Source organism: Gallus gallus, chromosome 19 (genome assembly GCF_016699485.2).
Source record: "Gallus gallus isolate bGalGal1 chromosome 19, bGalGal1.mat.broiler.GRCg7b, whole genome shotgun sequence".
NCBI lineage: Eukaryota > Metazoa > Chordata > Aves > Galliformes > Phasianidae > Gallus > Gallus gallus.
In genome coordinates, this window is record NC_052550.1 from 613,586 (window position 1) to 635,947 (window position 22,362).

General features: G+C 57.7%; 3 protein-coding genes across 5 annotated transcripts in view; 1 reads left to right on the forward strand and 2 right to left on the reverse strand.

Annotated features, from left to right (window-relative positions):
• Nucleotides 1-2,538: 2,538 nt before the first annotated feature.
• DNAJC30 (DnaJ heat shock protein family (Hsp40) member C30) lies at nucleotides 2,539-5,084 on the reverse strand. The gene has a single exon (XM_003642377.6). It carries the CDS (start codon nucleotides 5,041-5,043, stop codon nucleotides 4,423-4,425), a length of 621 nt encoding a protein of 206 aa, XP_003642425.4. The 5' UTR covers nucleotides 5,044-5,084; the 3' UTR covers nucleotides 2,539-4,422.
• An 84-nt stretch (nucleotides 5,085-5,168) lies between these two features.
• On the forward strand, nucleotides 5,169-9,988 carry WBSCR22 (Williams-Beuren syndrome chromosome region 22). Its single transcript, NM_001039332.2, has 12 exons — nucleotides 5,169-5,226; nucleotides 5,312-5,349; nucleotides 5,453-5,548; nucleotides 5,635-5,717; nucleotides 5,798-5,894; nucleotides 6,631-6,727; nucleotides 7,047-7,097; nucleotides 7,662-7,747; nucleotides 7,987-8,032; nucleotides 8,272-8,333; nucleotides 9,353-9,442; nucleotides 9,595-9,988. The coding sequence occupies exons 1-12, from the start codon at nucleotides 5,179-5,181 to the stop codon at nucleotides 9,647-9,649; spliced, it is 849 nt and encodes a 282-aa protein (NP_001034421.2). The 5' UTR covers nucleotides 5,169-5,178; the 3' UTR covers nucleotides 9,650-9,988.
• A 319-nt stretch (nucleotides 9,989-10,307) lies between these two features.
• Nucleotides 10,308-22,362, reverse strand: part of STX1A (syntaxin 1A) — a 47,594-nt gene continuing 35,539 nt past the window's right edge. For 2 of the 3 annotated variants that reach the window (XM_015295897.4, XM_040650334.2), the window contains exons 6-10: nucleotides 20,223-20,331; nucleotides 16,378-16,451; nucleotides 15,992-16,129; nucleotides 13,887-13,997; nucleotides 10,308-13,547 (exon numbers count right to left, since the gene is read on the reverse strand). In XM_015295897.4, coding sequence (XP_015151383.3) covers nucleotides 13,470-13,547; nucleotides 13,887-13,997; nucleotides 15,992-16,129; nucleotides 16,378-16,451; nucleotides 20,223-20,331 — 510 coding nt within the window. In that variant the 3' untranslated portion in view covers nucleotides 10,308-13,469. Of the gene's footprint in view, nucleotides 13,548-13,886; nucleotides 14,105-15,991; nucleotides 16,130-16,377; nucleotides 16,452-20,222; nucleotides 20,332-22,362 lie in introns of all 3 variants that reach the window. The other variant, XR_006931812.1, reaches the window with a different exon arrangement.

Below are 22,362 nucleotides of genomic sequence, written 5' to 3' on the forward strand. Positions count from 1 at the left end.
GAAGCTCTGTGCGTGCCTATCTCAGGGCTGTGCTGGGGGGCTGTGGTGTGGTGTCCCAGAGCCCTCAGGCTCAGGCAGAGCTGTGGGAGCAGCGTGGTGAGTGCTACTACAAATACAGAGTGCTGTGTGTTAAGCCACAAGGGCCCACTGTATATGCACACGGGGTGCTGAGGGCGAGCACAAGGCTTCTCCTTGGGGATCTGGCTGCTCACATTTGGAAGAGAAAGGCCAACACAGCACATGGCTTTGGAGGAGCACCTGCACAGGCTGAATGCTGGCAGTGGTGTGGAGATGTGCCAGTTACCTGCAAGACAAGACCTGGAGCAGCACTGGGACTGGCACTGGAGCACATGTGACTGTCTCGGAGGAGCCATGCCATCCAGAACACAGCACAGCTGCAGCTGTGCCCAGTGCCTCTCACCGGGCTGCCAGGGCCGGGCACTCCCAGGTGGTGCCATGCAGGCTCAGCAGCAGCTCCAGGACCCTCTGACTCCAAGAGCATGAGTTCCTCTAGACAAGCAACAGCCTCTCCCAAGCCCACGAAGACAGCCAGCAGCACTAATGCCAGCAGCACAGACCCACAGCAAGGCATGATTCTTTGCCACACTGCAGCAGCCCCAGCTGATTTCTGTCTGTGGGTTCCTCCCCCCAGTCCCTGCCTGGCTCATGAGTGGTGGGACTGCACAACCAGGCTGGGCAGAGCTGGCTGCCCCAGCCTGGTGCATTTGGGCCTGGTGGGCAGGCAGTAGCTGTGGGCAGGTGCCTGGACACCCTGCACGCCACAAGGCTGCTCTGCAGGGGATAAAATCCCCAGGATGGGACTGCCAGCAGCAGTGGTGATGTGGCACAGTATTCTCCCTGGGTCTCCCTGTGTGGCAGTGCTCAGCTAGCAGCAGGGCTGTTAATGGGGAACTCTATTAACAGAGGTGTGCTGCAGGGCATGCTGTGAATGGGAGGGGAGCAGGCCCACAGGTCCACAGGCGCTGCCAACCGTGCAGTTCTGTCCTGGGACCTTGCACCAGGACCCACTGCAGCAGGGCTGGGGGCAGTGCTCTGCCCAGGGACCCCATGGCAAAGCAGGGCTGGGGCTGTCCCAGGGTCCCACCGTCCCCTTGCTACTGCTCAGGACCCTGCTCGCCCAGCCTGCAGCTCCCTCTGGCTTTGCCCACAGGCTGCCAGGCACCAGTTCCTTCCCGGCTTCTCCAGATGGCGGAAGAGGCCCTGAGGAGGCACGGAACCCCTACGCCTGCACGCCACTCCACCCACAGTCAGGAAGAGCAGCCCATGACTGGGCTGCAGAAGGGCAGCCAGCACAGCACCAAGCACGAGGCCTTTGCAGGCAGTTCATGAACCCCTGTGCCCCCTCTGGCTGCAGGGCAGCCATGGCTGCAGGTGTCAGGGCAGCGCCTGCAGCTCCCGGGCGGCTGAGGGAAGGCAGTGATCACAGCATTGCTGCTGCAGCACCAGCCCGTGGGCTGTGCCTGACTTCCTAGGGGCTGGCAGGCTCTGTGCAGACCTGTCTTGGTTTGCAGGGAGCTTTCATTTGATTCAGCATTCCAACAGCTAAGCTTTGCTTTTGTCCTCTTTCCTCTTTTTATCCACGGGCTGCCAATCCCCGTGGGCTTTTACAACACACATGGTCCATGCTGTGACACTGCAACTGACACAGTTCAATCCTGCTGGATGTCCTCTGGTACTTGTGGCACAGGTAGCCCACAGAGTGTGCTCACCTGGCTAAAGGAAAGCCATGTGCTCCCGGCAGCTCTCCATCAGGGAAAACAACTAGGGAAAGAGAAGCAATATTGAACAGGATGACAGCATGGACACAAGGCAATGAGAGGCTAGAAACCTCATGTGCTGGAAGGTGGCAGCTGGTCTGTGAATCTGGACAACCTCCAACCTCTAGGCACCTGATTTCCTGGCATCTGTCCTGCAGCAGCTGGCCACTCTGCCTGAGCAACACAGAGGTGATAATCTGGAGAAATCAGCGTCCAGCTTTCGGCTGGAATAGAGCTACTTTTCTTTCTATTAGCTGGTATAGTCCTGGTAACATCCCAGACTCAGGGATGTTACTTTTGGGGTGTTCCAGTGTCTGGTTGTAATGGGGGTGCATACTGTATACAAAGTGGCAAAAATAGTACTATACCAGCTAATGGGAAGAAAATCCCCCCATACTCTGCATGCCACGCTTCCCCTCCTCTGACCAAACCCAGCAGCAAAACCAAGCATGTGCTCACCTCCCCCAGAAGATACGTCACAGCACAGCCCGTGTACATCAGGGGTGGCACTGAGTGGGTTTGTAGCAGTAGGAGTGAAGTCTGCCCACAGAAGCCACCCCACCCACTCCCAGTGACTGCAAGCTGCACATCCATCCTCTCCAACAGGTCTTGGTAAAAAGGGCACCCCCCACAAGCATCATCTTCGGGCTACTGTGGTCACTGAGTGAACACGACCCATCTCCCACCTTCCATTTTCCAGCATGTGTAAAGAATATTTACCACTCAAGTCCATCAAAAGAAAGGCATATCAGTTCATCACTAGTTTAAGGATGGATAATTTTAATGCTCAGGATGTGTCACGGAGATCCGAAGAACAGGAACAACCAGCAATATGAACTGCCCTCACCACCATGGTAAGGCACATTGATAAGCTCAGCTTTAGTGCCTTGATTTCAGGCACAAGCACCAGGCACAGATCAGGAGAGCCAAACGTCTCACAGGAGTACTTCCCTGTCCCAGTGCCAGGGACCAGAGCAGTGCCAGGAGCAGTGCTCAGCTCCTCCTGCTCCATCCTGCACGACACCCGACCCACTCCCTGCCTGGAAGCCCAAGCCATACAGAGCACCACATACAAAGTATGAGATCAACCCAAAAGACAACTTGTGTTTGGCAGGACAGCCTTAAAAACTGGCAAATCATAATACCGGAACTAAAGAGATGCTCCTGTATAGTACCTGCTGCTTCCCATGGCTCTCACAGAGCTCTTCCAGCCCGTGAGAGAATGCTGCTGGCCAAGCTCTTCCTGGGAAGCCGCCTCTGGGGGCAGTAAGGGACATGGCTTACAGCACAAAAGTACATGGGTGTGCTGGCACAGAGCCACAGCTCTAGACACTCCCACTCTATAATCAGTGCCATTGAATGCCAGACTCCCCCTGCATACCAACATTTCAGGACTATAATCCCAACAACAACAACAACAGAGGATCCTGGAAAGGCCTCTCTTCTCCTGCGCTGAATTTGCCCAAACACACAGCAGCCTCTGCAGTTCAAAGTGCTACAGTTCTTTCCAGAAGAGACAGGAGACTCTCCTGTAGCAGCATGTACCATCTACCAGTACACATTGCACTCTGCCCTGCCGCTGCCTTGGGCTCAGCTCAGCATCGCAGAACTCCATCGCTGAAACACACAAGGTGTTTGCTTTTGTTTGTACTGGGAGAAATCACAACCCTGTGTCACAGCAGTGAAGGGAGGGCGTGGCTTTGGTACAGTCCAGCCCAGCAAACACAGTGCAAAGTACCGCAGACGTCATCCTTGGCGCTCCAGGTATTGCAAGTGTTCCAGCAAGCTTCATTCTCTGCCAACAGTACCACGTAGCACAGGCGAAACCTTCACCCAAGGAAGGACAGGCACTCTTAGAGACCATCTTCAGTTCCTCGATCACTTCAGTACTTAATTAGGCAAATACTCCTGTGTGCAAAAGGTGCTTAGAGACATGTCTAACATAAATAATGCCACTGACAAAAGTGTACTGCTCCCAGCCACAATGGCTGTACAAGACAGTCTTGTGCAAAGCTCCTAGCAAGCCCTCGCCAAGGCAGGCTGCTCTGCACAGCGAGGTGCCTGGGGCAGCACCTCCAGGTGATGGCACACACTGACTGGAACACAGGCAGCCAGAGGCCCACGTTCCATTCTTTCAGGCTGCTGAAACCGAGAGCTCTGTGCTCAGCACAGTGTGAGGCACGCCCTGAGCAGAGACACACAGGGTCACGGTGCAGGATGGAGACCAGCGCTCCAAAAATGTACTAAGTGTGACAGCACAAAGGCAGCAAGCTTGGGATTAATGGAACCCACAGGGAGACATTAATTAACATCAGCGTGAGCATCTCCAGGAACACATGCAGCACACAGACACTGCGGGCAATTATTTAATCTCTACCGTGGCTCAGCAAAACAGAGATGTGGTTCCCACTGGGCTCACAGCGCAGTGCCAGTGGAGATGTCAGAGGCCACAAAACAGAGTCCACGCCCCTGCCGGGCGCCTCGCGTGGGCTCTGCTGGCAAATGGGGCACATGGCAGCGGTGGTGCGGGGCCATGCGGTAACACATCACCACACTGCGGGCACGCATGGCTTCAGAAGTGACGCTGAGCCCCTGCACGGGTTCCGCACTGCCCGAGGACTGTCAGCAACGTGCCGACATGTCACTACTTGAGGCCATAGAGCATCGCGAAGCCAAGCACGAAGACCAGCCCAACCGTGAGGTCCGTTAGGAACCGCAGCCTGCCCTGAGCCGCGGCCTCCTCCCGGTAGAGCCGCAGCCGTTCCCGACGCGCCCGCAGCACCCGCTCCCGCTCCAGCTGCTCGCCGTAGTGCGCGCGATAGAAGGCGTCGAAGTCGAAGGGCGGCGGTGCGGGGCCTCTGCGGGCGGCGGCAGCGCGGGTAGGGGGCGGCGCGGCGGGAGCGCGGCCCGAGGGCCGGGGAGCGTCGCGCAAGTCCTCGCGGCTGAGGGCGCCGAGGTCGTACTTGCGGCGCAGCGCGGCGCTGCCCAGCACGCGGTAGGCCTCACTGACGGTGGCGAAGCGCTCGGCGGCGGCCGCGCTGCCCGCGTTGCGGTCCGGGTGGAAGCGGAAGGACTGCTGGTAGTACGCCGCCTTGATCTGGGCCGGCGTGGCGGTGGGCGGGACGCCCAGCACCTCGTACAGCGTGCGGCGCGGCGCCTCGCCGCTGCTCGAGCTCCCGCTGCAGCGTGGGGCCGTGCCCAGCCCCAGTTCCGGCCCCGGCCCCAGGAGCAGGAGGCGCCGCAGGCCCGGAGCCAACGGACCCATCGCTCACCGTCCGCGCGCCGCCATCTTACCCGCGACGCGACCTCACTCGGGCGCGACTGCTGGTGACGTCACTCTCGCGCGACTCAGAGACGCTCGGCAGGCACGCGGCGCCGTGTGGTGACGTCATCGCACAGCATGGCGAGCAGCGGGCGGCGGCCGGAGCACCGCGGGCCCCCCGAACTGGTGCGGGCGGACCGGGTCGGGTCGGGCCGGGCGGGTTCTCCGGGCCGGGCCCGCGCTCACGCCTTCCTCCCTTTTGTTGTTGCAGTTCTACGATGAGACGGAGGCGCGGAAATACACTCAGAAGTACGGCGGGCGGTGGGACCGGGGTGGGCTGAGGGCCCGGCGCGTGTTGGGGGCTCCGCGTGTGCCGCAGTGCCTCCGCTGACCCACCGCCTTCGCCCCGCAGCTCCCGCGTGGCCGAGATCCAGGCGCAGATGGCGGCGCGGGCCGTGGAGTTGCTGGCGCTGCCCGAGGGGCGGCCGTGCCTCCTCCTGGACGTGGGGTGAGCAGCGCGGGGTGCGCGGCGGGCGGGGTGGGGCCGTCCCGGGAGGACACCGCGAACTGCCGTTGTCCCCCTCCCGTGTGCAGCTGCGGCTCCGGACTGAGCGGGGAGCACATCTCCGAGGAGGGGCACTGCTGGATCGGGGTGGACATCAGCCGCGCCATGCTGGGTGAGCGTCCCGCCGCACCCCCCTCCCTGCAGGGAGCGCTGCGGCCGTGCGCTGAGCCCTGCGCTGCGCTCCCTGCACAGATGTGGCTGTGGAGAGGGAGGTTGAAGGAGACCTGCTCCTCGCAGATATGGGCGATGGCATTCCCTTCAGGCCTGGAACGTTTGATGGCTGCATCAGGTGAGTTTGAGCACCTGAACGAGCTCTCCTGATAGTCTGCATAACAGCCGTATTCCACGTTGTGCAGTGTGCTCATGTCGTGTAAGAGAGGAGTGTGACTCTCCTCGCTCTGCTGGCACGTGCAGTGTGCAGCTCTGTGGGCTGTCTGACTGTTTCTGTGACAGTGAATCAGGAGGATGACTGGACTAAATAAATGAAAGGCGGTGTACTTTCAGGTGAGTTGAGATGTGCACCAAAGCATTTCAGTACTGTTAATCGAGGGACCGGCCTCACAGCTGAGCGAAGGTTTATGGTTGGTTTTGGGGTGAAGGCCTGGAGGAAATCAACACTTTTATTAGAGAATGCTTTTTAAAGGTACTGGGAAGGAGCAGGGGTTCTCTGTTACCAAGCTTTGTGCTCTGTTTGGGGTCACTCTGGCAAAACCTGTGTGGCTGCTTATGGGCTATGCAAGGGCCACGACCAAGCCCCATATTATCTGAGCACGTGGCCTAGAGGAGAGGTCTGTTGTTCCTTTTGTGCTTGAGTAACTGCTGCACCAGGTTGGTTTGTGGCATGACTTAGTGAGTCTCTGTACTGTATTTTCTGCAAAGCAAGGCGAGGTTATATGGAGAAAAGTGAATAATTTTCTCTGAAGCCGAGCACATGCTCAGTGCTAAAAGGATGTTCAAAGGGAGGTGGGAGGCTCTGCTGAAGAATTGCTGGCTCAGTGTCCTGTGGGTTTTGATTTCTTTTGCAGTATTTCTGCAGTGCAGTGGCTTTGTAACGCTGACAAGAAGTCACATAGTCCTCCAAAACGCCTTTATTGGTTCTTTTCAACTCTTTATACTGCCTTGGTAAGTGTCATGCTCTCTCATAGCCCTCTGCCTATTTTGGTATCCCCAGCAGTGCCTTGTAGCAAGACACTGAGTAACTGACATGTAGTATTAGCTACAGCACCCATTTCTTAACTGCTTCCCTATCTGCACAGTGGCTGTGTTTCTGCAGTTCCTGCTGCTAGCTCTGTGCCTTGCTGTGCTCTGGTGACTCCGGCTCTGCCATCTGAGCTGCTCTCCTGTGAAAGTTCTCCAGGAGGCTTCCTGGGGGATGTGGACTGGGCAACAAGAGGGGAAACCTGCTCTAAGCCATGCTTGTGACTGACCTTGTTTCCCATAGGCCCGAGGATCCCGAGCCGTACTGCAGCTGTACCCTGAGAACTCAGAACAGGTACAGCAGAGAAACTACATGCATGTTTAAGGCTCAGGATGCATTGGATTTTCCCACACTGGTCTTTGTTTATGTCATTCCTCCCACCTGTAAAGCTCTGTAAGAACTAGAGGGGAAAAAAACCAACAATAAGCAGAATGCCCTACGTCCTTTCCCCTGTTCATGGTTGGTCTTGGGCTGAGCCTTAAAATCCAAGGAATTGGCAGGATGTGATCTGCAGCTGCTGTGCTGTGTGTTTCTTTGTGTGATGGGTTTGAAGACTGGGCTGTGGTCATCAGTGCTGTACTGTAATTTCCCAGGGCTGGAAAATCCCTCCCTGTATCCTTCTCAGAGTCTGCTCTTCCAGTTAACCCAGGGTAGGCAGAGGTGCAGGGAGAACTAAGGAAATGCTGCAGGCTTTTGTCTGGATTCTACTGCAGAGTTGAGGGCTTGGGACAGGGTTTAACAGGAGCAGGGCTGACCTGTCTTTGGCATGCACAGTTAGCTGTGTCTGACCACAGAGGGCTGGGCATCACTGGTGGTGGCTGCTAAATAAATGTCATTTGTTCATGCTCCTTTTTTCAGCTGGAGCTCATCACAGCCCAAGCCATGAGAGCTGGCTTTACTGGTGGAATGGTCATAGATTACCCCAACAGTGCCAAAGCTAAGAAGTGAGTCCTGTATCTTTGTGTATGGGCATGTGTGGGGTGATGCTTCAGCAGCTTATAATAATAATAATAATAGCTTCAGCAGTTATTATTGTGAGCTGTGTTCCTTTCTCCCAGGATACAGTCCTGGACAGAGATGACAGCTTGGATCTGACTCTGCTATAAAAGCTGACAGTCTTGCTTCAGAACTGGGAATCGCGTATAGACTTCTAGCTTCACGTTCCTCACTCTTGTTCTTTCAGGTTCTTCCTCTGTCTCTTTGTTGGGGCATCTGGCACATTACCAAAGGTAAGGAACTCAGCCAAGCAGCAGAAGTGGCTGCTGGCTGATGTGGAAGAGCTGTGGGTGGGAGGCAGCCCCATGTATGCAGATACAGCTTTATTCATGTTTCTTTGCCACAATTTCTGGGAGATCAGCTTGCTTCTGCCACAGTCCTTCCCCTGGCAAAGCACTGCTCCCTATAATTAGATGACAGTGACCATTGACTCTGTCTTCTCCAGATGAAAGATCTTGTTTTTGTTTTTCAGGGCCTTGGTACTGAGTGCGCTGATGGAGAAGAGATACACCAGGCAAAATTCACCCAAGAGAGGTATTGTGTGTTTAGTGAAGTTGTCCCCAAGTGTCAGGGGGTGTAAGCTTTGCTGGCTGAGGACCGTGGTGCTGCCATGCATGAAGTAGCTGGAGGGAGGGGATGGGGGCACTGGGACAGCTCTCTGCAGCCCAGATGGGCACTGCTCTGTCATGCTGAAGGGCATGATTGTGCCCTTCAGGAAATAAGCAGCAGAAGCTGCTTCAACCAGAGAGCTTTGCACTGGTATCAGGGAGCTGTCTCGATGCTCGCTGTGAAACTGCAGCTGAGCAATTAGTTGGAGGTGCACTTCTGTCTGGCGCTCAGTGCTGCAGCATGGGGCAGTGATGGTGGGAGGGAAGTTGTTTACAGTGCTGACTTATGCCAAGCATTGCTTTTCTTGGTGGGAAGGCTGTGTCTGAAGTCTTATATTCCATTCCTTCCTCAGTGAATTTTGGTTTTTTGCTGTGATTGCACAGCAGCAGCTTGGGTGGTTTTTCCTTCTAGCCAGGTCTCCTCCCATGGTAGCGTTGCAAGGAGGAGCCCCTCCTGCAGCCAGTGGGAAGAGACAGAGAACAAAAACCAGAGGAAAGTCGTCGTGGCTGCCAGGAGCTGGTGGCTGTCATGTTTTCCTGCCTCTTACACTGCTGTGCTCCGCTCACTCAGTTCGGAGGGTACCTCATCTTCTAAGGCTGTAACAGAGCTGACAACTTGTTGGGAAGTTGGGGCCTTTGCTGCATTTAGAGTAGAGCAGACAAGGATGGCTTTGCTTGAGCCTGTATTCTTGTGAAATCCCAGAGGTCAGCATGTGAGGTGTCAGATACAGCACAGGGGAGTTTTGACCTGCTGCAGCTGTGAAGGGTAGGTGTTTCTGCTCAGAGCCAGGGCTGGTGGCAGCCTCCCTCCTGCAGCAGTGTATGGGGTTGGACGGGGTTGGACTGTTTGGCCACACCTTGCTGGTTTTGAGTGGAAATCCTCCAGAGCATAGAACTATGCCCCCACCGCAGCTCCTCCCTAGCTGCTTTCTGCTCTCTCTGTAGGATACGGTTCAGAAATGCCAAGGGCAAATCTGTGAAGAAAAGCCGTGACTGGATTCTTGAGAAGAAAGAACGCAGACGACGACAGGGCAAGTAAGTTTAGCTGGGTCCTGCCTCAGCTGGGGCTGACTGTGCTGGCCTGGCTTGCTGTCACCCACTTAGACTCCTGCCATGAACTGTCTTCCCTTCCTGTCCCAGAGTTGACCTGTGGATCACACTGAATTGCTCTTTGCTTTTCTCCCCAGGGAAGTGCGGGCAGACACAAAATACACAGGTCGGAAGCGCCGCCCTCAGTTCTGAATTGCTGTGGACATTTGTTGACGCGGAAGATTGTGTGTTGGCCTCACTAGTGAGCCTCTTGTGGATGGCCCTGATGGGCTTCCCAGGCCTGGGACTTGCAGGAGCCACGGTGACCTGTCTCAGCAAATGTAGACGGGCTCAGGTGCAGCCAAACTGCTAACTACAAAGCTTCCAGCTGTTTTCTTTGTGAAGGGATTGCAGGGCAGTGTTCTGGCCACTTGGAGTCTGCCATGACATTGCTCATCTTCCCAACAGGGCACTGAGCCATCTGGAGCTTTAGGCAAGCTCAGAACATTATATGCGGACTCTTCTCTAAACAGTCAATAAGTTGAAAGAGTTGCTGGTCTCCTGTGTCATGTCAGTGCCGGGGAGCGCTGAGGTAGGAAACAGAGTAGCTGGTTCCCTGCCAGCTTCCCCTCTGTGTGCAAGGTGGTAGCCAGGCAGTATTAGAGGGTGTGTGTGCCATGAGTGCAAATCTTTTGGGCAGGTGGGCACAACTGTTATTTGAGCTCTCCTGTGGTGATTCCTCTTGCATACTCTTCACATCAGGCCCCCTCATCTGCGTTACTGCTCTGGGGGTGTTGGAGTCTCCCCGCCCCAACCCTTGCTCCCTGTCACCTCCACCCTTCCCTTTTAATAGAGGTGCCAGCCAGAGCTATACAGTTACAAATGTTTATTCTACATAAAAATTCCACAAAATGGGAAGCTGTTTTGCACCCAAAGCTTTTGGGAGAAGAAAGGCAGGCCAGCAGAGTGGGAAAGGGGGGAAAGGGTGAAGGAGATAAGAGGCAACAATACAGTGTCATCCAGCCCAGTGAGACAGAGCAAGCCAGGGTCAAGATCCACATAGAAAACAAGGACACTTAGCTCACAGTACAGCAACAGTACAACTCCACAGGGGGCTCGGAAAGCCTTCAAGTACGTTACTTACTAAAAAAAAAAAAAAAAACAAAACAACAACAACAACAGAAAAAAAAACCTAAAAAAAAAAAAACCCAAAACAATCCTCAGTTCAAGTGCAAGCTGTGTGTGCCCCACACTGCTCGTAAAATACTGCATTGACATGCTCCCGGCGCTGGGAGGGCAGGTGGCACTTAGAACAGAGGTGGTGGAACCCAAAGGACAAGTGGGCTGAGGTTGGAGGTTACAAAGAAAAAATGAAATATTTCCCCAAAGCACAACCACGCTGTTGGTGATTTGGTCTGTACATGCAATGACAGGCAGGTAAAAAGGAACTGAACGGGGCTTCCCATAGTGCAGGGGTAATTATTGCACCAGAACACCCTCCCCTCACAGTGAGGGCAGTGCGAGACAGCCTGCGGGGCAGCGATGGCAGTGTGCTTCTCTGCCTCCCTCACGTCAGAGCCTGCAGCCACTGCTGCCTGCACAAACCCAGTGATGTGCCAGTGGCAGAATCGGCTCCACAGTGGCAGTGCTCACAAGGAACAAGTGTCAGTTCCCCCCAGCACTATTCTGGGCCTCGTGCCTTTGCTGGGGCAGGCTGCAGCCCTGATGTCATGTGAGCTTGTGCCACAGGAACCACATGTTGGAAGAAAAGTACCCCCTTGTGCTAGCAGTGGGCATTGCTGCGGGGGGAGCCTGAGACGAACTTTCTTGCCTGCCTGCCTAAGAGCAGTGTTACCAGCAGTAGTGTTATTGCTTCCCGTGGGGGGCCTGGTGCTCTCCATCGCTTGACGTGGCAGAGTGCAAACTGCAGGAGCAGGAACTTGCATGTCAGCCCCAGCTCCGTCCCCCGTTGCCAGACATGCCTACAAAGCAAAGGCTGTGCCCATGCCGAACTCCCACCCTGGAGGGGAGCTTCACACCCACTCTGCCCCAGCTGGCAGCAATCCCAGTGCTCCAGACCCTCATGCCCACGCAGGCTGCAGCGCTGGAGCTCACACCAGTTACCACAGGACTGTGAAAGAAGGGGGCTCCAGTCTTGGATGGTCTGACAGCCACAGCTGCTGGGGGTTTGGGCTGGGCAGTACGGGGGGTCAGGCTGGACACGGTCCCCATCAGCAGCCAAATGCAAGCAGGGGCCACGTGGTGGGACCTTTGGTGATGGTGGCAGGGAGCACTGCATCCTAGCTATGGCCAACGGCCTGCACCTTCCATCTGACAGCACACTGCGCGAGGCTGGTGCCAGCACTGCAGCACCAGACAGGATGGAGGTGCGTGGGAGCAGGGCTCAGCTCCAGCAAGGTCTGCCCTCACCCTGCAGTGCAGCTCGAACCCCTCAGGCCTTGGGGAATGCGGAAGCTGGGTGCACTCATCTGGCCCTGGCTGAAGTGGGGAAACAGCATTCCACCTGCAGCTGTGTGTGCCGCCACAGTGCCCCTTTTATGCTATCAGCGCCTGAGCTCACGTCCAACCTCCGCCGCAGTGCATGACTGCAAGCTTGGCACCAGGCACCTGCCCTGCTGAAGCTCCTCCACGGTGCTTTGGCACTTCATGAGCAAGCCACAGCACTGCAGTCCCCTGAGGAACATGAGGGCAGAGCCCTGCAACCGTCCTGAGGCAGGAGCATGGAGATGACAGCCCAGTGGCAATGCAGGCCCCTCTGCCGCAGCGGGCAGCACGTGGCTGCAACCCACAGGTGTGTGGCATCTCACCGGGTGGCCTGGGGAAGGGCAGGCAGCAGGGCACTGTCCCAGGACAAGGTGGCAGGCAGATGCTAAGATGTGGCAGACTTGGAAGGAGCAGCCAGGCACTGCCCTGCTCAGGAGCTGGTGGCACAAAGGAGGAAGAAAATGAGGGGGAGGAAGGTTGCTGCTCCTAGTTTGTGGGGGGTGGATTCAACAAGGGCTGCTCCCTGGGACTGTGACAGGAGCAAGCCCTCCTGCCTCCAGCCCCCAGCCCGAGGGCGCTGTGTGGAGGTGCTGCACTGGGCACAGCCTGGCTCCCAGTGAGCACCACTGGGGCTGTGGGTGTCAGAGCGATCTAACACTGACAACCAGAGCCCGGGCCTGGGGGTGGTAAAAGCTGGGGTCACCGTGTGCCGGAGCTGAGAAAAGAACAAGGATGTGGAGCAGGGCAAGCAGCCAGTGGAACTCGCTGCCCTTAAAGTCCCTGTGACCTCTTGCTCTGCCAGCCCGGTACTGAGCTGCAGCACTGAGCCCATGCAGCTGTCCCCATCCCCAGGCTTCAGCAGCAGCTCCTCACCCCACGCTGCTCCACTGGGCAGGGTTGGAACAGAGCCACCCACCGTGCAGCACCCACCGGCAGCAGCAGCACACCCAGCAGCAGCACCGGGCACCTGCAGCGGAGCGGCGGGGATGGAGGGCCTGGCAGAGCACAGCCCTGGGAAGCGCCCTGGATGAGAAGCAACCTAATGAAAGTGGTTTGCAAGCACAGATGCGGCCGACAGGTGATGGGAAGGTGAGAGGTGACAGGTGATTTGGCTGGAGGTGATGGGAAAAGCTGGGGGAAGGCTGACTGGGCTCTGTGCTCCTGAGGAGCCTGTAACACCCCGTGTTGGTCTCATCTCTGGGTGTCACCGACAGGCTCCTGGCCTGGCACAGTGCCCAAAGGTACCTCCGTTCCCTGCTCCCGGCAGCCTCCCACGCTGAGCAGTGATGAGAGCTCGGGTTGCCCTGAAGGTCCCCCTCGCACCCATCACTATCCCCTGCACCCCATCTGCGCCCCGGGGCCGGCGCTCCCTCCACACAGATGCACCGCACCGCACACACAGCATCACAAACAACCATGCATTAGAAACTGAAATGCTGCTGGGGGGCTCCGGGGCTGCGTGGTTCGCTCCGGCCCCACAACACGCGCAGCTCCGTCCGTCACACACAAGCAGTCCTGTCGGGGGAGTCTAGCCGAAAATGCCGCCGAAGGTGGAGGCGATGACGATGCCCAGGATCACGCAGCAGATAATGATCATGATCTTCTTCTGCTCGGGTGTCCCAGCACCGACAGGGAGAGAGGGGAGAAGGGGCCGTGAGTGCTGGCTGCTGGGGCCTGCCCTGCCCCCCGGGCTCTGAGCAGCAGCACAGGGCCCGACACCCCTTCAGCTCGGGGAATAGGGCAGTGCTTGGGGTCAGAGCTCTACCACTGGCTTTCTCCACTGCCTCCACCTCCTTTAGGCCCACAGCCGGCCCGGCCTTTGGGGTCCTTCCTGTCCCTTTTCCTCCCGCCATGTGGCAGCCCTGCCCCACAGCCGACCCCCCAGTGCTGCCTGCCCGTGTCTGGGCGCTCAGCCCCAGCCCTGCCAGCCCGTGCCGCCACTCACCCGTCTGGCTTTGCTCTGGTACTTCACTGCTTTTTTGGTGTCGGACACAGCTCGCTCCACATAGTCCACAGAGTGTTCCACGTTGTACTCGATGCGGTCGATCATCTCACCCTGCAGAGCAGGGACAGAGCCCACCCGCCCGTGCATGCAGATATGAGCTTCTTCCTTCCTCGCCGCTCTCCCGCACCGTGCAGCCATCGCCCTGCCCATCCCTGGCCCTGCGAAGGAGAGAGGGACCGTCACCCTTCTGCTGCAGGCACGCAGGCAGCGGGCACCCCGGGCAGCCCTGGGGTCAGGGCTCAGACCACAGACTTTGTCCGAGAAGGCCGGAACCTCTGTGTGTGGCCAACAGGGTGGCAAGCACGGGTCAAGGGGTTCCCCAGCCCAGTCCCAGCCCGGGGGCCGCACCAGCCATGGCCCAGGTGAGCACCACGACCATGGAAGAGTGCACTGACATTGTGCTGCACACCGGAGAAGCAGGAGGGATAGAGGACGAGAGCCAAAAGCACACCTGCAGCACCACGTGGGATGCTCACAAAGCCACGAGCATGCACGGATGACTGCTCTGATCTGCACAAGCACCCTGCAGAAGAGCAGAGTCTCCTGGAGCGAGGCTGGTGAGTCCAGAGCACCGGGTCCTGCAGGAACTGCTGCTCTGCCCCACTCTGCCCTGGGGTCTGGGGACGTGCCCCCCAGCTCACCCACACCCTTCAGCCCCTACAGGTGTCAATGATGCGCTTTCCAGGGGCAAGGAGGGGGCTTGAACCCCAACATCCTCCACATGGCACAGAGCTGGGGGTCATGACCAGCAGATCTACAATGCTCTTTTCTCAGCTGCAACTGCTTCCTGTGCACACCAGTGCCATGTCTGGGGCAGAGCAGCAGCTGCCAAGATACAGTGCTCCTCTGCTCCCTGCCTCCCCTGTGCCAGCAGCTCAGAGCCCCCCACCCTACGGGGCAATGCAAGGCACTGGCACAATCTGGTGGTTACAGCAGGGCAACTGCACAGCTCTGTGCCTCTGCTTCTCCCAGAGAAGGCAGGTGAGGGCTGGTAGTGCCCCTTCCCACACAGGCACCACACAGCATCCTTGGGTCACTGTTCCTGCTGTTCCCAGACCTGCAGGGCTATGGGGTGGCAGTACGGTTACTGGCAGCACACAAGGTCAGGAATGGTCATGGTGCCCCGTGTCACCCAAAGGGCACTCCTTGTCTCCAACCATCTGTGTGTACCATGGGGTACTCAGTGTCCATAGGCCTCGTAGGGAACCAGGATGTAGTGGGGACAGGCAGGGTTTCCAGCAGTGGTGACAAGGCACAGGGAGCCCAAAGTAATGGCACTGTGGGGACACAGGACCTGGCAGCTCTGAACAAGTAGAGGGCAGCCCTGCACAGACCGACACTCTGCTCACACTGGGGCCAGTGAGGGGGGAGAGAGAAAAAGACTCTTCTCTCAGAGGCAGATGGCACTACCCCTGTGACCTGCCCCTGGGAATCTGGCCTGGCCTGGCCCATTAGCTCCAGCCCAACGCCCTGCAGACATCAGGGAAGAGCAGTAGAGATGCAGAGGGCTCGGTGTGCCATGGGCAGGATGCACAGACACCTCCACCCTCACCCCAGGTCCTTGGGCCGGCCCCAGTGCCACACAAGAACCGTAGACATGCAGAGTGCAGCCATGCAGAGCCGAGCATGCAGCACTGGCGAAGGCCAGGTGAGGTTTTACCTGCACCGATGTCTCCTCAGGCCACGACAGCATGGCGGGCAAGAAGGGGGGTGAGCAGAGACACGGACGCATGGGCCTGGGGCTCACCAGGCTCTGCAGTGGGGCCCAGTCCCACACAGATCCCCCAGTGCCGGTGCCCAGCTCCAGGGACAAGAACTGGTCCGCAGCCAGGTGCAGGACACCCGCTGCCCTCCTACGCCACCCCCGCACCTCCCACCCCATGCACAGAACCCCTCTCCCCACAGTGCCCACCCGGTAGGGGGCTGCGTGGGGAAGGTGTGCCCACGGGCTGCCCCGTGCTGCCTGTCCCTGTGCCCGCTGCGCCCCGGCCCCGCTCCCCTCCAGCCCCGCGGTGAGCTGGGCTCTGAGCCACGGCCATCCCTACCTGGCTCTCCACCAGCATGGCCATGTCCATGAACATGTCATGCAGCTCTCGGATGCTGTTCTCCAGTTTGATGATCTCACTGTGTCGCGTCTCGATCTCGTTCAGAGCCTGCTTGGTGATGTTGGAATCCATAATGATCTGCGGGGAGACACGGCCAGCATGCGGCTCAGCGCAGCCCCTCACTGCTGGGATGGGGCACCAGGAGGGCCGAGGGGAGGGCTGGGAAGGAGTGCACCTCCTGAGGCAGACAGACCCTGGCAGCACTCTGCACGTGCCCACGTCCATGTTGCGGGGCAGTGCTTGGGGCAGAGCCACCAGAAAACTCCCCCAGGGACAGAGGCTGGCATGGCTGCAGGCTGGGAGCAGGGCTGACCTGTGGTACTTACCCCAGAGGAGAAGATTGCCGGGTTGCCACTCTCCAGCATGTCCTCCAGCTCCTCGCTGGTGGTGGTCCTGCCAGCTGCAAGCAACACACAGGAGTCAGTGGGAGTTCCTGCCCCGGTTACAGCCCCAGCAGCCCTACACAGGGGTCTGCTGGCTCCAGCCATCTCCAAGGAGCAGAACTGAGCTCCCTGAGCACAGACAGTAGTGATGAGATCGAGAGCAGCAACTCAAGAGGAGGATGGACTGCACGGCCACCCTGGTGGACAGCCAGCTCCACCTGCACACTGGGTGCTGCAGCCCTGGCTGGAGCTCTCTGGGAGCCCAAACCCTATGCACTGAAGGGAGAACAGGAACACATCCCAGCCCGCCTGAAAGACTGCAAGGAAAGGCTGAGGTCTGGCACGGCATCCCCCACCACACACTGCCCACGGGCTCTCTTAGCGGGCATCAAAAGGGACAGCAACGTTCTCTGGTATGAGCCCAGGGCATCTCTGAACGGGGCCGTACCTGGCTGCAAACCCCTGCCCTGCAGCACAACCAAGGAGACGATGGCAGTGTGGGGCTGGACACAGCACTGCAGTGTGGGATGGGAGCAGGCTGCTGATCCCGGGGACTTCATGTGCACTGCTCTGCCAGCGCTGGGAACGCATGCTCAGTGAGCAGCGTGCTCTGGAGTAAAGGCTTTTCATTAGCAGTCCATGCTCGTCAGCTCTGATTCTCCACCGAACAAATGGGTTTATGCCCACAGCCAGGCCAGGAACGTGTGGCCTCCTTCCCAGCAGCAACCCCAATGCAGGGGCTTCCCGTGGGCTTTCTTAGCCACGTGCTCAGCGCAGCAACAAGGATGAGAAGGGGAGCGGGAGGGGAAATGTTGCCCCGTGAGCACCCTCTGCAATGTGCGGCTTTGGAGGTGGCACGAGGCGGCCATCCCTGGGATGACCAAAAAACTGGGACCTGAGCAGAGAGAGCACAGAGATGTGGGGGACTGCAGCCCCACAGGGAGCACAGCACAGAGCGCAGTGATGGTCCGCCCGTGAGGCATAAGTGCAAAGAAGCAGTGAGGGTGAGGAGCAGCACTGTGAGGCTTTATGAGGGACTGAACAGCCTGATGACTTCCAGCAACGCAACCAGGGAAACACACACCCTCCTTAATTGCAAGCAAGACTACCTCCAGACAAAACCTTCCGCAACTCCAAATAAAGCAGTCCAAAAAGGCTTTGGCAACCGGGACATTTCTGTCAGCCAGAGATTTCTGAAGACTCAAACAAATTAGGGCGAGTTATCCTTCCAGAAAGACCTCTGTGGAGATGAGAGCTTGCTCTGCGAGCACTTCTTCAACTTTGGTGGAGGACTACCCTGAGCCTGCTGGTGCAGAGCGCAGCCCACCCTGCTTCCCACACTGAGGGACCTCATTTCTCCATCAAAACATGTGACTCTTGTTGGACCTCCTCTCATGTTTGAGTTAACACATTCCTTCTAATGGCCCACAGAGATGAACCAGTCCCTGAAAGAAGCCCTGCCCTGCACAAAGGCAGGCTGCCTGCTCTTCAGGGCGGCTGCTGGCTCCTTGCTCTTGGCTGAAGCTGACCCAGATCCAGAGAAGGAAAACAATGGCTGGAACAGCACAACGTTACCGACCCTCACATCAATCCTGTTCCACACTGAGCAGCCACCAGCACAGTGACAAGGAGTGTGCCAGGTATGATGCATCCCAACAACGCAAGCCCTGGAGACAGCCCTGAGGACAAGCAGCAGGACCAGCTCCAGGGGATACTGTGTCTGCAGGCAGATAGGATGGGCTGCCCTGGCTCTCGCTGTCTCCTTGCTGCCCCATTCCCCTTCTGCAGAGCAGAAGGCTGGTAAAGGCCCTGGAGCATTCAGGGCACCGTGTGGATTAACGAGTGGAGGTCTGGTGAAGCTGGTTACGAAGAGCTTGCTTTAACACTAAGGCAAAACATGACGCCTGGAGGCTGCACCTTGTCCACAGCACAGGAGTGACTTTGGGGCAGCACAAAGTTCATCACACCACAGCTGTGCTGCCATGAGAGGCCAGCTGTGCCCATCCAGCTGCAGCAACTCAGAACTACGTGAGGCAGTTGTGTGCAGTCAGCACAGCCGCTGAGCTCAGCATGGCAGGCAGCACTCCCAACAGCCTCAGCACACTGCTGCTGCTAACAAGGCACCAGAGGCTCTCTGCTGCCACAGGAACCAAGGGGTCGTGCACAGATCTGTTCACTGCCCCAGCACAGACCCTGCACACCATCTTCCCCCCAAGGAAGGCAGGACCCTCAGCGTCACTAATAGGACACGGCTGCACTCAACGCTGTGAGCCCTGAGCAGCCTCTTCCCCGTGCCCTGCTGGCATGACATGATGTGTGTATGATGGGCAAAGAACTGCATGATGTAAGCAGAGTGGCAGAGTCCTTCCAAAACGTGAAAAAAACAGAGGAAAGTTCCTTAGTTCCTTTCAGGTTTGTTTCACGGCTTCTCTGCAGATGGTTAAAATTTGGATAAGTCCTTCCAGATCTTTTCCTCTCTTAGAAGGGAAGACGAGGGATACTTCATCTGCCTGCTGTAAGACACCCCTCCGGCTGGTATCACCTGCAGCACGCTGTGAGCTCACAGATGTCACCACCTGCAGGAGCTGACACACACTCTCCATCCTGCTTCCCACTGAATGCCAAGTGCTCGCTGAGCTTTGTGTCAGACCCTCTTCCACTCAGACAGCATGAACATTTGCTATCGCTATACATCACATGGAGGAGCAATGTGCACACTGAAGCCTCCTCCTGGCTTTCCACAGGAGCTGCCCATACCCACGAGCACCCATATTCACAGGCATGATGACATTTCCACTCCAGAGGTGATCCTGCAGGACCCTCTTCGGCCCTACCTTGTTGTTCAAGCTACGTTTGAAGGGAAGAGGCACTGACTTATTAGAAACAAAACAAAAACAAACAAGTGGACTGCACTTTGCGCTTTTATGTTCTGATCACAAAAACCCATGGTACTTCTCTGCCAATTAGCAAAGTCTGCGGATAGACTGTTTACGAGGGTGGGTAGCGATAGGACAAGGGGGAATGGTTTTCAACTGAGGCAGGGGAGGTTTGGGTTAGATATTAGGAGGAAGAAGTTTTTCACCCCGAGGGTGGTGACGCACTGGAGCAGGGTGCCCAAGGAGGTTGTGGATGCCCCGTCCCTGGAGGCATTCAGGGGATGCGGCTGGATGTGGCTCTGGGCAGCCTGGGCTGGCGGTTGGCGACCCTGCACATAGCAGGGGGTTGGAACTAGGTGATCGTGGTGGGCCTTTTCAACCCAGGCCAGTCTATGATTCTGTGATCTGCTTGCCCTGACTTAGTGCTTATTTCCCCAGCTATGGTAGTGGCTCTTCTTTGCTGGGAGATGACCTATTTCTCTAAAGCTAACCAGGCGCCACCAATTCCCCAGAGCAAGCAACGCTCTCTGCGTTACACAGAGGGTCTCAGTGCCACATCTGCTGCAGCCTCAGAGGTGTCACCTGAGGCCACCTGCAGGGAGAGGACACCGCCGCTGCTCAGAGCCATCGCAATGCTTATCAGGACTGCTCCGAGGGGGAATGCTGGGGGCAGAGTGCCCGAGTCTCAAGAGCACATTTCTCTCCTGTTACTTACGTCAGCACACCCGGAACAGAAGCCCCCAGCAGGGAGCAGCCCTCTGCCTTCCTTAAGCTGAGCAGCTGAATAAGCACCAACCGTGGCATTAAGCCACAAACCCTCAGATGACAGCAGCCATCCCCGCTGCCCGCAGCCCTGCTGTGCTCCCGCCAGGGCCCAGCAGCCGGCGCAGCACACGGCCCCGCGTTACTCACTGATCTCCAGCTGCCGTTGGATCCTGCCCTTGCAGCGCTCCCGGTAGTCGGTCTGCGTGGCGTTGTATTCGGACATCACCTCCACGAACTTGCGTGACAGCGTTGAGTGCTGCAGAGGGAAAAGCGACAGAGGGGGGTCAGCGCCTCCGGCCGTCCGCACACTCCGCCTGCAGGACAGGGCTGCCCCGACTATGGAAAGGGATGCAGAATTTGCAGGCTCAGCACAGCGCCCCGTGCCAACCCCGTGGCCAGCACACAGCAGCACTGAGCCCAGCACCGCCCGCCCACCTCCCCACCTGCTCCTGCAGCACATGGGTCTGACAGCACTGCAGTGATCTGTCAGAAGCAACGGGGAATGTGCTGGTAGGGAAGCAGGGCCAGCGCAGCTGACAGACAAAACATCACTGAACTGGTTTCAAACCAGGCTGTCCTCGCTGGGAGTGGGCAGTGAGCTGGCAGCCCCCAGGTATGCTGCCCGTATCCTCCTGCTCACCAGGCATGGGCAGGGGCACCTGGGCACGGCCATGGAGTGGCTGGGCCAGGGCCTGCCTGTGCTGGACGTCACACTGTGCCCTGCAGCCTCCGCACAGCACCGCCCCCTTTCAGGAACCTCAGTGACAGAAGAGCCTTCAAACATTGTAATGGAATCACAGCACAGTTGGGTTGGAAGGGACCTCAAAGACTCCCAGCCCTATCCGTGCCGTGGGCTGAGTGCCCCCCCAGCTCAGGGCTGCCCAGGGCCCATCCATGGCCTGAGGCACCTCCAGGGATGGGGCACCCACAGCTCTGGGCAGCAGTGCCAGAGTCTCACTGCCCTCTGGGTGAAGGATTTCCTCCTCATATCTCATCCCAACTCCCCTCTTTTAGTTTAAATCTGTCACCCCTTGTCCTAACACAATGGCTGCAGTGAGGTCTCCTCTCCTCTCCAGGCAGAACACCCCCGGCTCCCTCAGCCTGTCTCCACAGCAGAGGTGCTCCAGCCCTCTCAGCACCCTCGTGCCCTCCTCTGGACCCGCTCCAACAGCCCCACGTCTTTCTTGTGCTGGGGGCCCCAGGCCTGGACGCAGGACTCCAGGTGGGGCCTCACGAGGGCAGAGCAGAGGGGGACAGTCCCCTCCCTGCCTGCTGCCACCCCTCTGCTGATGCAGCCCAGGCTGCTGGCGGCTTTCTGGGCTGCACACTGCTGGCTCAGGTCAGCTTTCCCTCCTCCAGAACCCCAAGTCCTTCTCTGCAGGGCTGCTCTCACCCCATTAATACCCCTGTCCACACTGATGTTTGTGATTACCCCCACCCACGTGCAGAACCTTGCACTGAGCCCACCTCTCAATCCTGGTCCCTCTGAATGCCATCCCTTCCTTCTGTTGTATTGGCTGCACCACTTAGCTCAGTGTTGTGCACAAACTGCTGGGAGTGCAATCTCTGCCCATATCTCTATTGAAGGTATTGAACAGTCCTGGTCCTAACGCAGACCCCTGAGAGATGTCACTTGTCCTGGACAACTTTAGCCACCAAACAGTGTGTCCATCAAATCCCTGTCTATCCAATTCAGAGACAAGGATGTTCTGTGGGACTGTACCAAAGGCAATGCACAAGTCAACAAAGATGGCACTGGTTGCTCTTCCCTTCTCTACCAGTGCTGCCACTCTACCATAGAAGACCATCAAGTTAGCTAGGTGTGATGTGCCCTCTGTGAAGCTCTGCTGGTGATCTCCCTGTCTTCTGTGTATCTTAAAATAAGCCAGGAGTATGCCAGGAGCGCTGTGTGATCCAGCTGCCAGCAAACATGAGCACAGCCAGCAGCCCCGAGACTGTCCCAGAAGGGTCAGGGTACAGCACCTCATGCACACTACCTCCAAACACTCCCACCTCTTCAACAAGCCCTTTCTCCAGCATGCCAGAAATGGAGTTTCCAGAGGCAAGCGTGATGCACAACCCAGCAGCACACTCACAGGGCACCTGCAAGCAGGAGCTAGCTGATGGCCTGCAAAGCAGGGAGGAGGTCACCCCAGCATCAGCCCTGCAGCCCGCCTGTGCAGCCAGAGCCCAGGAACAGGGAGCAACAGGAACCGCAACAGACATGGAAAAGTGGCAGAGGGAGAAAGGAGAGGAGGGGATGGAAAAGATGGGAAAATCCAGAAAG